The sequence below is a fragment of the Puma concolor genome, chromosome A2 (assembly GCF_028749965.1).
Source record: "Puma concolor isolate L17-30 chromosome A2, mPumCon1.1.hap2, whole genome shotgun sequence".
NCBI classification, from domain to species: domain Eukaryota; kingdom Metazoa; phylum Chordata; class Mammalia; order Carnivora; family Felidae; genus Puma; species Puma concolor.
The window spans coordinates 22,321,148-22,339,284 of NC_141668.1; the positions used below are offsets into that span (position 1 = coordinate 22,321,148).

Below are 18,137 nucleotides of genomic sequence, written 5' to 3' on the forward strand. Positions count from 1 at the left end.
GAGAGAGAGAGGGAGACACAGAATCCGAAGCAGGCTCCAGGCTCCGAGCTGTCAGCACAGAGCTCGACTTGGGGCTCAAACCCATGAACTGTGAGATCACGGCCCGAGCCGAAGTCGGACGCTCAACCGACCGAGCCACCCAGGCGCCCGTAGGGCTACTTTTAATAGCACCCAAGTTAGGCTACAGAAGTGGTCCTGCTGACCGGTGCCAGGCACTAGGGACTGCAGTTTGGCTGTGGACACTCACTCTAGCATCACGTCTGCTGCTTGCACTTGAGCATGATGTCACCGTTAACCGCTCTCAGCCCTCCTTGCAGGCTGCTGCCTCTTCACGCGCTCACTGGCCGGGATGGAAGTGCCTAGTTCACTAAGGATGGCTTAGCACACACATGCTCGTGCTCCAGTCATAAGGAGGGATGGAAAAGGAAGTATTTGGCCTTTTCAGCATCTATAATAGGAGGCAAATCCTGCCGCCATCAAACTTTTATTATGTGGGGAGTTCCCCGAACACAGAGAAATGGCATAGATTTGGCTACAAAGAATGGTAAAGGTCCACTACTACCCTTCCCGCCACTCTCTCCCTTCTCCGAACAGAAAACCGGAAACAATCTTGGGTTCCCTTCTTCTGGATTTCGTCTCCAAAATATGATCCTTTTTCTTAAATTTTTAAAAATGTTTTATTACTTTTTAAGAGCATGAGAGAGAGAATGAGAGAATCAGTCAGGGAGGGGGGGCAGAGAGAGAGAGGGAGACATAGAATCGGAAGCAGGCTCCAGGCTCTGAGCTGTCAGCACAGATCCCAGTGCAAGGCTCAAACTCATGAACTGTGAGATCATGACCTGAGCCGAAGTCGGACACTTAACTGACTGAGCCACCCAGGAGTCCCTAGTCTTTTTTCTTAATGTAAACTCTAGCCCCAATGTAGCACTTGAACTCCTGGCCCTGAGATCAAGAGTCACATGCTCTACCGACTGAGCCAGCCAGGTGCCTCCATAATACAGTGGGGTTTTTTTTGTTTTTAATTTTTTTTAATGTTTATTTATTTTTGAGACAGAGACAGAGCATGAACAGGGGAGGGTCAGAGAGAGAGGGAGACACAGAATCTGAAATAGGCTCCAGGCTCTGAGCTGTCAGCACAGAGCCCGACGCGGGGCTTGAACTCACGGACCGTGAGATCATGACCTGAGCCGAAGTCGGCTGCTTAACCGACTGAGCCACCCAGGCGCCCCCATAATACAGTGTTGAACCATCCTCTTTTCATCGCCACTGCGAGTAACTTTGTACAGCAGACTGTTATCCATTCTGTCTGGATTACTGTCCTGGCCTTTTCCTCCCCGCTTCCACTCACTCCCTTCCAGTCCACAGCCCTCGAAGTAGCAAGTGTGTTTGCTTTTCCAGGCACCCTATAAACCTTCTTTGCTTACAACCTTCCGTGGCTTCATTTTGCACTTAGAATAAAATCCAAAATCTTTATTTTGGTTTCTAAGGAGGATGATCAAGAGTCTTCCCTTTTGTTTTTTTTTTTAAGTGATTATTTATTTTGAGAGAGAGCGAGTGAGAGAGAGCACATGCTTGAGCAGGGAAGGGGCAGAGGAGAGAGGGAGGGAGAATCTCAAGCAGGCTCCACATGCAGCACTCGTGAGCCATGATCTCACGAACTGGGAGATCATGACTTGAGCTGATATGAACAGTCGGATGCTCAGCTGACCAAGCCACCCACACGCTCCAAGAGAGCCTCCTTTTATTCTCAAAAATTAATGCTTTGGACAATAAGTTACTGGCCCTTTACCTGTACGGCCCTGATTTTCTTTACATTTTTTTTTTTTTTTAACATTTATTTATTGAGAGAGAGAAGAGAGAGCGTGAGCAGGGGAGGGGTAGAGAGAGAGGGGGAGACACAGACTCTGAAGCAGGCTCCAGGCTCTGAGCTGTCAGCACAGAGCCCACATGGGGCTCTATCTCAACGAACCACGAGATCATGACCTGAATGGAAGTCGGACGCTCAACCGACTGAGCCTCCCAGGAGTCCCTGTAAGGCCCTGATTTTCTGGACCCTGCTCCCTGACCCCCCCCTGAGTCACTAACCCCCGCTCACATCTCCTCTTACCTTTCGTCCCTGCTTTGGGGCCTTTGAAGGTTCTGTTCTTCTGCCTTCTGTTTTCCACACAGTTTTCTCCTTGTCATCCTTCAAGTCTTAGCAAAATGGGCATCTGAGATGGCTTTCGTCACTTTTTTTTTTTTTTTAAGGAATCTTTATACCTCATGTGGGGCTTGAATCCACAACCCCCAGATCAAGTGTCGCATGCTCCACCCCCCCCCCACCTGCCGAGCTGTCAAGGCACCCCCTCCTCACCTCTCTACCTAAACAGCCTCTGTCTCTGTTCTCTGCACCATTTCCTTGCTCATTTCTTCCATAGATTCTCCAGAATTTGATGGCTTTTTTTTTTTTTAATTTATTTTGAGAGAGTGAGAGACCAGGGGAGGGGCAGAGAGAGGGGGAAATAGAATCCCAGGCAGGCTCTGTGCTGTCAGCACAGAGCCCAGTGCAGGGCTCCAACTCACAAACCACGAGACCGTGACCTGAGCCGAAACCAAGGGTCGGATGTTTAACCAACTGAGCCACCCAGGCGCCCCCGGAATTTGGTGTTTGTTCTGTCCACTTGTTTATCGTTAATTTCTGGCTTGTCCGCCAGAATGTAAGCTCCCTGAGGGTATGGATTATGTGTGTTTTCTTCACCAGTGTGTCCTGGGGCCCACACGCCACAGTTCCCTTGATGAATAATATGTTAAACAGAAGAGTAAAATTCACCAGGCCTTCCCTCCCTGACCTGGTAAGGGTCAGCTGCCTTGCAGAACAGAGTCAGATGGTCCATCGTTCTCTTCCTTGCACGTCTCACAACTGTACTTAGACGGCCATTTGTGTAATGTCACTATTGTCAGTTTCTCCTAGATTATACTTCCATGAGAACGGAGGCACATCTCTCTTGCCATGCCCACAACAAGGCCGTTCAGGAGGCATGAGTCTGCGGAATCTTCCGGAGGCTCATGTGCCTGCGAGCTGGGGAGAGGGAGGAGGAGGGGACCTTGGCTCTGTGGCGGCACAGTGAAAACAGGAAGGGCACGTGCGCGGCTCACGCAGGCCTCCCCGTGCAGGGTGATTAGGTGGCACGGTCTTTCTCTGCTGCAGAATTTCCCTGGACTTCCTCTGCTTCACTCTTGTTGTCCTTAGAGGTTTCTTAAACTTCAGCAAATCTGGGTACGTGGAGGACCCAGGCCTTCAGCCAAGGCACATGGCAGGGATGGCAGCAAGGCCTCTGGATCCCCGGGAAGACTTGGAGGAGTGTGGAGAGGAACACTTGCAGCTGATGCCCTAACTTCTTTCTGTGTTGTCTTTGTAAACAGAAGTCTCGACCACTACTTGCTCAAAGACTGCAGTAGGACATATAAAGACCACAGTAGAACGTATAAACTCAGGCAACCCCGACGCAGCATTAACACACGGTGGCGAAAGTCCAGTTGAAAACACAAAGATCACGACGGCCACGACGACCACGGTTCTACCAACTCCTGAGGAAAGGAAGCCGTCATCCACCACGTCAGCCGTGGTCACCAAAAGCCCATCTACGTCACCCGCTGCCCCGCCTCTAGCCCCGATGCAGAAAGACACGGTTGCCACTCCCAGTAACAAAGAGGGGGTGTTAACCAGCCCCCCGACAGCTCCTGATCCACCAACCAGTAAGTCCGTGAAGCCCGACACCACACAGAGCCAGCCAGCCGGATCTGGAGCCCAGAGCAGCACCAGTGTTCCCACTGACCACACGACCACGCAGGGCACGGGGCCTCTGCCGCCACTGGTTAGCCCCACCCGCGCCACACCTGCTCCTTCCACGGCCACCCCAGCAAGCCCTCACCAACCAGCTGCGACTGCTACTTTGAAGCCCCCGGGGGACTCTTCCAAGGCACCAGACAAAGTCTCTACGGCTTCAAGTACTTTAGGCACCAAGACCAGTCCCGACTCCACATTACACGGGGCGCCTACCACGCCAAGTAAGTGATGTGCTCCCCACCACCCCCCCCCCCCACCCCAGCAGGAAGAAACTTCTGAATGCTTATATTCTATACAGTTGCTCAGCTGGAAGATAGAATTCATGCTGAGGGTTACACACTGTGACTATACCACCTTCATTCAGGCCTGGGGTCCCCTTCAATGACAAGCAGAGGCCAACAATGCTGTGTTGTTCTGATGAGAGCTCGGGGTTTTGGCCTGCTCGGGTGAGCGCATAAACAAGCCAACAGTCTATTCATGGGTAAGACTTGGGCGGTTGGTTGCAGGGTGGAGGGAGCATTGAAAGTAGTTCAGAACAGCGGCGCCTGGGAGACTCAGTCTGTTAAAAGTCTGACTTCAGCTCAGGTCATGATCTCACGGTTTGTGGGTTTGAGCCCCGTACTGGGCTCTGTGCTGACAGCTCGGAGCCTGGAGCCTGCTTCGGATTCTGTGTCTCACTCGCTCTCTGCCCCTCCCCCGCCGCTCACACTCTGTCTCTCTCTCTCAAAAATAAAACAAACATGAAAAAAAAAAAAAAGAAAAAAGAAAAAGCAGGACTCCAGAACAGTGTTCCTCACATGTGTTTGATAGCATTTACAGTAGGAAATACATTTTAATTTTACACCACGATCTGGGACCACGAAAATATAACACACGTATAACAACACATGTAACTGATAACAAAAGTTTCACGTATCAGGGCTTATTCTTGTTGTATGGGATACGTCCTAATAATTTTCTACTCCATCCCATTCCTTTGTTCCTTTTTAAAAGTGCTGATCTTAACCCAGTAAGTAAATTTTACTTAAAAAAAATTTTTTTTTAACATTTATTTATTTTTGGGACAGAGAGAGACAGAGCATGAACGGGGGAGGGGCAGAGAGAGAGGGAGACACAGAATCGGAAGCAGGCTCCAGGCTCTGAGGCATCAGCCTAGAGCCTGACACAGGGCTCGAACTCAAGGACCGCGAGATCGTGACCTGAGCTGAAGTCGGACGCTTAACCGATTGAGCCACCCAGGCACCCCCCAGTAAGTAAATTTTAAAACTCACTGATGGATCATGAGCCTCAAGATCATGACCCATAGCAGATCTATTGAATCAGAACTTCTAGGTGTGAGCCTGAGGGTCTGCATTGTCCAGAACTTCCTCGGTAATCGGGATGTACGCTGCTGTTGCCACTGTGGTGGTGCTGTCCTGCTGTAAGAGCAAGGGCTCTGAGTTAGGGACGCCGGGATTCATGCCCCTGTTGTGTCTCCCTGTTGTGTCGTGTCGTCTTCTTTTTTTAAGTCTACTTCTTTATTTCGGGAGAGAGAGAGAGAGCAAACGGGAGGGGCAGAGAGAGAGAGACAGAGAATTCCAAGTAGACTTTGCACTGGCAGCGTGGAGCCTGGCATAGGCTCGAACACATAAACTGCAATCATGACCTGAGCGGAAACCGCGAGTCAGTCACTTAACCAACTGAACCACCCACATGCCCCCTATTGTGCCACTTCTTAACACTGTGACCAAGCCCCTCTGACCCTCAGTTTCCTCCCTCCCTCCCTCCCTCCCTCCCTCCCTCCCTCCCTCCCTTCCTTCCTTCCTTCCTTCTTCATTTTTACTTAGAGGGCAGGGGAGGGGTAGAGACAGGAGAGAAGAATCCCAAGGAATCCCAAGCAGGCTCCACAGTGTCGGCACAGAGCCCCACGTGGGGCTCAAACCCACAAAATCGCGAGATCATGACCTGACCCGAAATCAAGTGTTGGGCACCCAACTGAGCCATCCAGGCACCCCTGAATTTTTTTAAATGTTTATTTTTGAGAGAGAGAGTGTGAGCAGGGGCGGGGCAGAGAGAGAAAGAGGGAGACAGAATCCGAAGCAGGCTCCAGGCTCTGAGCTGCCAGCACAGAGCCCGACACGGGGCTCAAACCCACCAGTGGTGAGATCATGACCTGAGCTGAAGTCGGACACTTAACCACCTGAGCCACCCAGGCGCCACTCAGTTTCTTTATTTATAAAATAGGTTAATTATGGTACCTTCTTCGTAGGGCGTGGTGAGGATTAACTAAGAAAGTAACTCGGAAACACTCAGTACAGTCCCTCAGATGGAGTAAGTCCTCATTTAGTATTAGCTGTTGCTGCTGACACCATTGCCATTGTGACTGCTTTTATGAGGCCTCACCCTGGCTCATTCAGTCTCACCCATCTTGGACTATGTTATGAGAATGGACTTCAGGTGTTTACTTCTTCCTCATAGCCTTGCTCATTACTCCAGCTTGTAGTCTAGGTGGGAGATAAGATCAAAGAACCTTAGGGAGCTAAGAACAAGAAAGACTGTCCTCTTAAAGGTTCCACTTATATTTTTTACTTTTAAAAAAAGTTTTATTAATTTTAGTAATCTCTACACTCAACGTGGGACTCGAACTCACGACCCCGCAATCAAGAGTTGCACACTCTTCGGACTGAGCCAGCCAGGCGCCTCCCACTCATCTTTTCTCATAGCATTTGCTTTCCAATTACAGCATCATTTGTTGTCTCACAAGGAAATCATGAGCACTCCAGCAAGGTGCCAGCTGTCCCTGGGACCTCTTCCTCCATCACTGGGACCTCTTCCTCCGCCGCTGGGACCTCTTCCTCCGACACTGGGACCTCTTCCTCCATCACTGGGACCTCTTCTTCCGTCCCTGGGATCTCTTCCTCCGTCCCTGGGATCTCTTCCTCCGTCCCTGGGATCTCTTCCTCTTCGTCGGGACCTGTGGCCACATCTACTGTTATGGGACCTGGAAGCTTTAGCACTCACTTGGCTCCAACTACCCCCCAAGTCTCCAGCACATCTTCTCCTGCCTTGACTCATAGGGATGATGGGGTACTGCCAGCAGCGGTGGGACAGGTAAGAGAGACCAGACTCAGATGGGAGGGGGCTCTAAGAGGTATTTCTAGTCTTCCTTATAGCCCAGGGCCCCTGGTGAGGACTGTTAGAAGTAGGCAGCCATCCACCCCCTCTGCCTCGCTTTGCCGGACAGCCAGGCACACACCTGGCTCTGTAACTGGCCAGCCCAGCTTGCCAGAAACTCCTTCCTTTGTGTCACCCACTCAGGGGGAGGGAGAGAGGGAGGGAGGAATTAGTGATGAGACCCTGCCACGCTGAGCCAGAATCTGAATCTCAATGGCTTCTTCTAGATACAGTGCGGACATCCCGAAAATCAAACCGAGAGGATGCTCATCCTGAACTTCACGAAAACCAGCCCCTGTGTGAGTACCCTGCTAATCCAGGCTGCACCCTGAACTACACCCCCAAACTGTGGTTTAGCGGCAGGGTCAGAGAAGGTAGAAGGGAATGGTGTGTTCCTTTTCCTGCCCTTGTTTTTTTCCTAGTGGGAAGTGGCCCCTTCCAGCTTACAGAGGGACAAAGTGAAGTTCAGATTCCTCTAAGTCAAGTCCCATGGGGCTGCTGTCAGGCCAGAAGAAGTACCCAGGTCTCCTGGACTTGCACTGTGTAATTGTTCACATGTTCTCAGAGTCTGGAGACCTCAGTCCTAGTTCCTGTTTGCCTTTCGTTCAGGCTGTGATTTAATGAACTTGATCTCTTTGGTCTTCAGAGGCTCAGTCTGCCTGCCTAACTTTTCCTGCTCTCATAGTCTGTGGTTTTATATTTGCTGGCCCATGTATTAATCTGATGGCCTCAGTGGTTGAACAGCAAGGAGATAATCTCCCTCTGGTCTGAGCAGTCAGTTCCGAAGCATCAGGGAGCCATTGCCAGCACTCAAGGTGGTGTGTGTGTGCTGGGGTGGGGGTGTCAGCTTGCGCATGACTCCATTTTCATGAAGGGGCGTGTCCTACCAGCCCAGATGGCTGCTCCCTTCTGCTGGCACCTGGGAGTGCAGCTGATGGGTGGCTCACTGCTGCCCTCTCCTGGTCAGTGACTGTTTTTGCAAACACCCCCTAGAATTAAGACAGGCTGTCTAGAAGACGAGAAGGTGGGTTTACAACATTTTAATACCACCTGTATTTTTTCAGTCATTTTCTTTTGGGTGTTCGTTTTGCTGGGATTTTCCAAGTGAATTTTACAGAGCATGCATTTAGACTGGAGTTTGAAAGGGAGCGGTGCTGCCCTGGCCTTGGGTTATTGGACAAGGCAGGAATCCCACCGATGCGTGCCCAGCCATTCTCAGGCCCTCTTTTTTGCTAAAACTTGCCAGGTTGTAGGATTGGCTGGGAGAAGCATTTTTTCCCCCCCGTGTGCTGTAAAAGGAGGGTTGGAAGCCCTGGATCCCTACCTGGTGTGAGGCTGAGGGATTGGGAAGCCTAGGAAATCCCAGGTAGAAACCTAGGGATGGTTTGTGGGGGTCCTGAGGTGAGCCATACCAAGAGTCCTTTTCTTTATCCATCTCCATACCTTATTCTGAAATCAGGTCAGAGAAACGCCAGCGTGGCGTGCCTCTAGATGACATGGCAGGACCTGGTAAAAGCTGTCCACACTTTGCTTCCTCACCTTCAGCCCTAAAGCCATGTCAGCCATGCTCTGTCTGTTTAGAGATACAGGACTTCCTTCCAAGATGTCTCCATGGGCCTCTTCAAGATCTCCCACCGTGCCCTGTTCAGTGACGGCCTTGCCTTTTTCCCTGTCAGCCTGTTTATGGCTTCATGGACAGAATCTTAGTTTAGGGAAGGGCGTGCATCTTTCAACTTTGGGATAGATATCCTTGGGCTGAGAGCTGGGGCTTCCCCTCCTGAGGTCTTTGAACTGGGCATCAATGCCTGGAAGGTTGAGAGAGGGCTGGAGTCTTCCCCACTGGCTGGGGGCTGGGGGTAGGGAGGGGTGGCAGTGGTTGCTGGGAAGGACCTCCACAGTTCCTTCTAGAGCAATGATAAGGGCATCAGGTCATGACCCCTGAAGAACTCTGAGAGAGAAGGGGGGTAGTCAGGTGAAAGGTATTGGTCAGCCATAGACAAGATAAACAGGGTGAGGGGACCCGGGGAGGAGATTCACATGAGTCAGGGAAGGCAGGGACTGGCCCAGCTCGGCACCTAACCTCTGACTCCTTCCGGGCCTGCAAGTGGTCCCAGTTGAGGGAATAGAGAAATAGGTCCACACCAGGCAAATGCATTCTCCAGACCTTGGGTCCGACGGGCAGCCCCCAAAACCTAGGCTGTTGTTCTGATCTTTGAGGAATCACTTGTGGTCTCCCTGCAACAGGAGACGAACTTTTCGGATGACAAACTGGTCACACTACTGTGCAGAGCGGCAAAAGCCACCTTCAACCCACCTCAAGATCGGTGCCATATACGGCTGGCACCTATTCCCGAGACCCAGGCAGTGGCAATCAAAGAAATCGCAATCCAGAGTGAGTTGAGGGGAGGGGGTGCTGAGGCCTAAGGGGGTTGGGAATGGGGCAGGGGGTGACAGCTTAGGAGCCACGAGGATGGGTCAGGGCTGGTCCTTCCTCAGTACCCTAAGAAGGGTCGCGCCAAGAGAGGCAAACCCAGGAGACTGAGGTACAGCATGTCCTCTTGGGGCCCTGTGTCCATCCCTCGCACACCACTCTGAGCTGGACCACTAGAAACGTCTCTCCTCCCCACAGCAAACCTCCTGCCCAGGGATGTGTATGAGTTGCTGAAAGACAAATGGGACGAGCTGCAAGAGGTAAGCGGGTGCCTCCCGTGTGCTGGGGCGGAAGCCTGTCCCTCGGAAGTCTACAGTTACTCTGCTCCACAGTGCTTCTCGCTGTAGAGGGACCTCCCGCTTGCAAGCAGCTGGAAGACGGGAGGATTAGAGAGGGGACAGCTGGGTGACGGAATAGGTCCCCCAGCAAACGCCAAGCAGAAGAGATCGTAACTGACCGGGAGTGACCCACGTTCTGTTTTCTGCCACATAACCTCCTCCTTCCTGGCAGGTGGGAGTCAGTAACATGAAGCTTGGGGACCAAGGGCCACCCGAAGAGACGGAGGACCGGTTCAGCATGCCCCTCATCATCACCATCGTCTGTATGGCCTCCTTCCTGCTCCTCGTCGCTGCCCTCTATGGCTGCTGCCACCAGCGCCTCTCCCAGAGGAAAGACCAGGTGAGGACTTCACTCCCCTCGCCAGGGAAGCAGGCCAGTTCACCAGATGACTTCACCCCGTCACCCCCATATTAGAGGAGAGTGAGGGGGCCGTGAACCCTTTCGGACAGGCAGAGACCCTCCCTTACAGGAACTGCAAAGTTACAGGGAAATGAAAGAATCACGCGGGGGAAGGGAGGATCGCGGCTGCGGAGTCCAGACTTGGGGTAAAGCCCCGGCTCTGCCTGTTACCCACGTGGCCATGGGCACTTCCTGGAACCTCTAAGCTCCAGGTTTCTCATCTGCACGTGGGGAGAACGGTCACCTTGCGGAGCTGCTGAGGGTTCCCTGAAAGAGTGGACCTAGGCCCACGTGTCTGACGTCTGACAGGAGGCTCTTTTACCCGCCTTCGTCAGATTCCCCTCATGACGGCCCCACCCGGACACGTAGTCCTCAACCCTGGTTGCACACTATGGGGCCAGTTAGAGAAATTCGCATGCCGGCCTCCTCACACGCCAGTTGAGACAATCTGGATCTGAATGTTTGCTCAAAGCTTCCCAGGTGACTCGACCGTGTGACCCAGGTTGTACCTCTGGTAAAGACGAGAGAAGAGCACGGGCTCCAGGTGGCTCCTGTCTGTGGCCGAGACGGCTGTAGGTCGCGCCGCACCCATCTTGCCGGGGCTTGGAGAGGTCCCGGGTCACCCGGCCTGATGAAAGTCATTTCCAGCCCTTCCTGATTCAGTACAATGGGTGGGGTGAGGCAGGTGCCTGGAGACTAAGGTTTGGAGGGAAGGAATGGAGGAGAGCGATCAGAGGACTCTGCAGAACAGAGTCCGTTTCCGCTTGACTTCCTGGATTTGCCAGTAGGGGAAAGGTCGAGCTGGGGATCCTAGGATGCTGGGCAAGGCCAGTAGCCACGATGATCTCCAGGAGCACTTACTGCGCACATTAGCCAAACTGGGGTTCCTGGATTGTGGGGCTAAATGTGTAATATTAAGGCTATAGCCCCTAAACATTACCCTTTCTTCTTGGGTCATCTTCTCTGCCCTAGCAACGACTAACGGAGGAGCTGCAGACAGTGGAGAATGGTTACCATGACAATCCCACACTGGAAGTGATGGAGACCTCCTCAGAGATGCAGGAGAAAAAGGTGGTCAACCTTAATGGGGAGCTGGGGGACAGCTGGATCGTCCCCCTAGACAACCTGACCAAGGATGACCTGGACGAGGAGGAAGACACACACCTCTAATCAGGTCTGCAGGTGGCCTCCGACAGTGCCACAGCGCTCCAGACTGAGCCACCTCAAGTGCCATTGGGACAGGGGAGGAACATCCTTCCCAGCTGAGGGAGAGACTGGCAGGGGAAGGAGACTTGGTGGCTCCCTCCTCCCAATCCCCACGGGGCCTTAATTTCCCCTTTTCAGACTGAACAAGTCACATTCTGTCTAGATCTGTCTTGTAAGATAACCCACTAGTGCCTGAGCTCAGTACTGCTGGAAGGCGAGAGGGAGCTCACTCACGTGACCATCTAGTAGGATCCCTTCATCCCACATACGTGGAGACCAAGGCCTGACAGGGGTATAAGGTCCAGCTCACACAGCCCCTGGTGGCAGAGTCAGGATGACCACAAAAATTCCCTTTTCCGGGCCGGTGTGCACTGCCACCCCACCCCACTGCTGTCCCCACCCCCCCCGTGCCCTCCCCTCCGATCTGCTCCCGGCTGGATGGAAGGGGCAGCGGGGCCAGATCCTGTCTCAGGGGAATCTGATTCCTTGAAAGTACGGGTCCAAGCTGTCCATCTCCTGTCCCCAGCCTCGCCTGCCAGTGTTCCATCCCCTTTTTGCCTCCCCCTTCCTTCACTCTGTATCCCCACTCTGTCCCAAGGACTCCTGGGACTCACACAGGTCATTGATGACTTTGAGTCCCTGGTCCTGGATTCTGGCTTCCTTGCATTTGCCTAGTGGGATTCGACCCACACCAGACTCCAGTGTGAGCGAGGTCAGGGATCCACCGGCAGGTGAGGATGGGTCCTGGCCCAGCACCCAGGGCCTCCTTGAAGGGGCTCCCCAGGAAACTGCTTGGCTTCCTACTCCCACTGGGAAGTAAAATCTGCAGCAGCGATGAAGGCCAAGTGCATCTGTTTTGTTGTTCACTGCTCAGCCAGTGGGGTGAAGACCCAAGCTAGGTCCAGCAAGAGTGACAGCTGTGGGGCAGACTTTCCCGGGGCCCAGTCCACGGAGAGGTGTCTTAGGAGACAATCGATTGACAGGAAGGATGGGCTTTACTCTCTGTTCCATAGGAAACTCAGGGACTTTTCAAGTTGCTGAGAATTTTGTTGTATTTGTGTTTTAGTCCAGCCCTCCACTGCCCAAAGCCAAAGCTCCAGCCATTGGGGGACTTTTCAGTTAACCGATCTCACCGATTTCTGGTTCTCCTGTGTCATAGGGCAAGAAAGGTCTAGAAAGTGTGATACATCTTAAGGTGCACAGGGGCAGCTTCGGGGGGCCTGTGGGGTTCCCGGTGACCTCTCACTGTTCCGGCATGGAGTTGGCCCTTGCCGTGTCCCCTTCTCTATATCCTTAGCAGGGCTACCCAGTTCTGTGGTTCTGGTGGCATCTCAGGGAAACAGCACCATGGAGGGTTTAGAGAAAGCTCAGCGGTCAGTTCCCAAGCAGAAGGCACCTGAGGACTGGGCAGAGTGTAGTTTAATCTGGTTTTCTGGGAAGAAGAAATCCCGTGTGGAACTTTGCCCACTGTCTCTTGTTCCTGGGTGAAACTTTCCTGACACCTAGGAAGATGGGCAGAACTGCTTCAGAGAGTGAAAATGGTAATATCAGAGCAAGAAGCCAGAACCTCAGAAACTGGAGGCCCAGGCTCTGATAGTCCTGATGAAATAGGTGGCCTGCTTTAGGATAGCTTATTTTGAAGGAGTTTAGCGAGGGAAGATCTCTGTTCTTCCCTGGCTGCCTTGATTCTTTCTTCATAACCTTTGGCCTTTGATATCTTAGGGGAAAAGAAAGGCCAGGGGTTCAAGTAGGGCCTCCAGTGAGTTTCCAAGAGCTAGAGAGATGCTAAGCTAACAAGGAACCAAAAGCATTTGCCCAGATCCTCCAGCATTTGGAGGTCAGCAGGATGGATAACAATGCTCGCTTGGGGAAAAACAGAAGAAATCTTGTTACACTGGGAAAAGATCTGTTTGCTTCCTTCCTGCCCAACATTCAGTTCTTTCCACCCATTGGGTTTCTGTGGAAGAGGCCAGACTGGATTACTACTCTTTTGCTGATTCTGGGTCACATTTTACCAGCCAGGCATTCAGACAGAGACAGCAAATACGCCTCCACAAATAGATCAAAGGCTATAACCCCCAAAGGCTCTTAGGGAGAGATGATGTCCGGCAAGGACTAGAGTAAAAATTATGTACTTGGTCAAGAGAGATGACTGTAGTTCTGTCCAAGGGGAATCTTGGGAATCTTGGGAAGCTTCGGGCTGGTTCACATGCTCCTTTTGGTGCATCCAGATTGGGTTACACTGGCCTTTTAGGGCAACTTCAGAATCCAGTACCTTGCCTGGGCTTGCTCTTGTCACTAGACCTCTAGGTCAAGGGCCATACCGCCACGCATGTGCAAAGGTCATCTTCATCCCACGTCTGCATTGAGTTCTAAATGCTGTCTGATAAGTCAGATGCTGGGGCTGAGAAGAAAGAAGAGGAACACCAGGAACTCAGCATGACTTTCAATAGGCTGTGCCACAGAAAGATGATAAACTTTACATCAGTGGCAAACTGGTTTCCGTAAGCTGCGTAAAAGGCCAGAAACCATGGCTGATGACTGGACAGAACCCAGCAGGAAGCACGCTCTCCTGTGAACAAGGAGTGACTGCTTCTGAAGGAGGTACAGAACATGCTTTGCATCGTAGGACAGAACACGGGTTGAAGCTGGTCTAGACACCAGATTCTTTTGCCCCCTCTTGAGAAGGAAAGCTGGCAGAAAGTTTATTTAAACCACTTCTTGAGCTTTAACCTTTCTGGCAATATACTGGAGAAACTTGGAAAAACTAGTCCAAGCTGATACATACTTTTTGATAATGTAAATACAACAGCCACATGTTAATCCACCCTGCACTGCTTTAAGTGAGTATACTTTGTAAAAACATTTGTTAGTTAAGTGAGGTGGCTTTTCCCCCCCTCTAAAACAGGAATGTAAATGTCTATTTCACTAGAAATGACAAGTTTTGTTTTGTTTTTTTCCTTAATGAAAAAAACGAAATGTAAGACAAGCTGATGACAAAGTATTTGTCTTACAGATCAGGCATCTTTGTTTTTAAATCTGGTCCTCACCCCCTCCCCAGCCAAGTCCTAGTCTATCACAGGCTTGGAGTCAATATGCACTGGTTAGAAAGTGATACTCTAGTCTTAGGGAGAGGCTTTTAGACACCTAGTCCAATCTTTGTTTTGTTCTTCCAGAAAAAGACACTGAAGGGCAGAAAGATAAAGTGACTTGGCCAAAACACATGGTTAGTGACAGAAACAGGATTAAAACACCGGTGCCATGGGCCTTAGAAGGAATCCGGAAATTAAGGACAGGCACCAAAATGACACAGAATGCCCTTCTCAAATCTTACCCTGCAGGAAGCCTAGGGAGGGCGTGAGGACAGCAGTGGGAAACATACTGGTCTCTTCCTCTGAGTTACTTAGGTCTCAGACTTGAACGGTATGCTTTTCTGTCAAGAAACAGTTTTGGATGAGCTTTGACATGGATCTTCTAGTAGGGCTGAGGCTTAAAGGGAGAAAGGGGAAGGCAGAGGGGGCAAGAGGAAAGCGATGGCATATTTTCCATCATTCGCTAGCTGATTGGCTCAGGTTGGGGAGAACCCAATACTGAGTGGAAGGGAGGGAATTACTATTTGATGTGTCTTTTTTTTTTTTTTTTTTTTTAAATTAGTGAATGTCAAACAGTTTGCCCAGGAGACTGGGGGAGCATGTGTCTTCATGGACAGGGGTCTGAAGTACACTGGAATTTACTGAGAAACTTGTTTGTAAAGACTGTACTTAATTATTGCCATTTTCTTACAAAACTATATTTTGGAAAATTGTATACTGTCAATTAAAGTGCTTTTGTATAAGCTGGTTCAAGCCCTGTTGGTTGGACTTGACTGATTGGCTTGTGTTCTTACCCTGTGCGTGAGGCTCCTGTCTCAAGCGCCGCGGACAGGAGGCGTTCCGGGGAGTGCAGCGCCCTCAGCTCGTCTGCTATATGGCCGAACTGTGGGGGTGCAGAGAGCAAAAGAGAAAGCGGGAAGCTCAAAGAAAGGAAGGGGATCCCGGAGGTGATGACAGTTCCCCAGATTATCTTGGGTTGTTGGAGTGATCATAACGGAATTTTCCCTCACGCTTTTATCAGTGGTCTACCTTCTTCCTTTCTTCCACTTCCGCCTCAGATACAATTATGAATCACCCACCACTAAACATCCTTGAGCCCTGGTCAGGTGTGAAACACTGGTGTGGAGACAAATTAAAAATATAAAGTTCCCCCCTGGTCCTGTTACTGCTCACAAAAGGGTTTACTTATCCCAAGAAGCCTCCCCCTTGTTCCTTGTCTACAGAGATGTTAGTGAAGATGAAGAATGTTCAGGAAAGGAAGCACCCAAAACCCATCCTGATTCTCTTCCTCTCCTGGGGTGGTACCATCTCCCTATACATTCCTCACTGGAAGGGGAAAACTGTCTCTCCCAACTTCAGAAGAGAAATGGTCAGATGACTGGGTCCACGTTCACGCTGCTACACAACAATCTCTTCTCTTTGCCTGGCATCTTACAGTTTACAAAACATTTTTACGTTTCTTGTTTAGGAATGGGCGCTTCTCTACCAATAGGTAGAATTTAGGTACAGAGATGAAGGATTCTGAGATGACACAGCTATTTAAGGGGTTAGTGTGAGGCCTTGAAGCTGTATTGTATTCTTTTCCCATTCACATCAATGCCGGGGTTCCAGCAACAAGTACATTTCTAGAATGCATTGTTAACAATATGATTTTGCTTCTATAGGGGAGTTCTGAAAGCCGGTTAACACTCTTAACTGTGGGTTAACACTCTTAACTGTGGGCCCGAGTTGGGCCAGGGGTATTTTGAGGTTAACTTCAAGAGTGGGCCAAGAATAGAGAAAAGAATACAAATACCAGGAACTCGGGCAGGCCCCTTGGCCATGCTTGAGGCACACTGTTCTAAGAACAGAATGACTCACAGTTTATCGTTGGCCACAAATTAGACCTGAGGCCTGAGGCTCTGTGGCTCCATTCTCTTCCTGAAGAGGTCATTCACCCTGCTCCCTGCCCTGCCAACCAAGGAGCAGTCACTCAGTAGTCCTAATGCACCAGGCCTCTGTCACTGGCACCTCCCCTGTCCCCGATCCCCCAAGCTTATTTCTTCTGTACCCTAAGGGAAAAAAGTAAAAATAGGACTAGTACTATAATTAGCACGTGATAAATACTGAGATAGTATTTTTCAAAGACCTTGGCGTTTTACAGATTTAAAAAAAATCAGTGGGATTCTAGCTAACAGGATCTGCCACCAACATTTACTTAGAAGAAGGCTTGAGACTGCCCAGTGCTACACAGAAGTTCCTGCTGGATCTGGACATAAACCTAGGATTCCGGACTCTGCCCTGGGCCACCCATCCTGGGGCCCGAGCTCAGAGGGCAGCTGTATGAGGTGTGCTATACGTCTTGCCGAGTGCCCTCATCTCCCTGCTTGGGATTTGCCAACTATCAAAACCTACTGGCACAGCAGTGCACGGGCTGCCTCAACCTGTAGCCTCCCTCTCTTCCCTGTAATAACCTTTCTGGAAAGGATGTAACTGCCTTTGCTTTGCCGTGGGGAGGAAAGTCCTCTGCGAACATCAGAAGTTTCAGAGTAAGAATGATAGGAGTTTCAGGCATCGTGTGCTACTGTCCCGCATTCCCTATGCAACAGAAAGCCAGACTTCAACTCTTATTTTTCTTCCGAGACATTAAAAGGCAAAAGACGTTGCATATGTGGTGCTAAAGAGAAAACCTAACCAGCTGGTACTTAAGCCCAAGCCGGGACTGACGTGGGCTTCAGGAGGGCCCGCAGTTTGTGTTCCCACTCATACCTTCAGAATCTGGAGGACTGGTGGTGCCTCATGTTGCCCTCATTAATGAGGAAAATATTTTCTCAATTTCCACGGTTGACTCACACTCGGGAACGTGAGCACACGTGGCCATTTCCCTGCTGGCGCTGGATAGTCCCTGGGTGAGCAGAGGCTCTCGAGGGGGCACATCCAGCTCCTGTGGGTCCCCACACTTGCTGTGTGAGCAGCCACCATCTCAACTGTTCACCATAAAGTCCTCTTGGCTTATTTGCTGTCTTCCCACCAGAGGACAAAATCTGTCAAGGGAGAGGGGGTAGTGTCCCACATTTTGATCCTTTTTGAGTTAATTCTCTGGAGGATTAACCAAGGAAAGGCCAATTTTTTTAAGTATTTTTAAGTTGTTTTTTTTTTTTTTTTAAGTTTATTTTGAGAGAGAGTGAGCGGGGGAGGAGCAGAGAGAGAGAATCCCAAGCAGGCTCTGCACTGTCAGCATGGAACCCAGTGTGGGGCTGAAACCAACTCACAAAACCTGAGACCATGACCTGAGCCCAAACCAAGACTCAGACGCTTAACTGAATGAACCACCCAGGCGCCCCTGGAAAGGTCAATGTCTTACCTTAACACCACACATCATGTTTTTCTGTTTTAAAAACAAAAATGTTACTTATGAGTCATGTTCAAATCAATCAAAGCACACTCTAGAAATGAAAGCTACGTAGCAAGACACATTATTTGGTTTATGGATTGAGAAAACATAATCCCCATTTTGAACAAAGCTGACAAGTAACACGCACTGCAGAATGCAGGGTCGGACACCTGAGAATGTAAATGAGACCAGGAGAAGAAAAGGGTCAAAAGGAGGTCCTGTTGAATCCTTCTGGAGAACTCATTATTTTTTTTTTAATTTTTATTTTAAATTTTTTTTTTTTTAATGTTTTTTATTTTTGGGACAGAGAGAGACAGA

The 18,137-nt window shown here is 50.5% G+C and overlaps 1 protein-coding gene across 1 annotated transcript in view; it reads left to right on the plus strand.

Annotated features, from left to right (window-relative positions):
* The window catches only part of PODXL (podocalyxin like), a 56,848-nt gene extending 41,649 nt beyond the window's left edge, over positions 1 to 15,199 (plus strand). The window contains exons 3-9 of the mRNA XM_086681777.1: positions 3,403 to 4,047; positions 6,549 to 6,916; positions 7,207 to 7,278; positions 9,224 to 9,371; positions 9,609 to 9,670; positions 9,921 to 10,088; positions 11,121 to 15,199. Coding sequence (XP_086537903.1) covers positions 3,403 to 4,047; positions 6,549 to 6,916; positions 7,207 to 7,278; positions 9,224 to 9,371; positions 9,609 to 9,670; positions 9,921 to 10,088; positions 11,121 to 11,318 — 1,661 coding nt within the window. The 3' untranslated portion in view covers positions 11,319 to 15,199. The remainder of the gene's footprint in view (positions 1 to 3,402; positions 4,048 to 6,548; positions 6,917 to 7,206; positions 7,279 to 9,223; positions 9,372 to 9,608; positions 9,671 to 9,920; positions 10,089 to 11,120) is intronic.
* Positions 15,200 to 18,137: the final 2,938 nt, after the last annotated feature.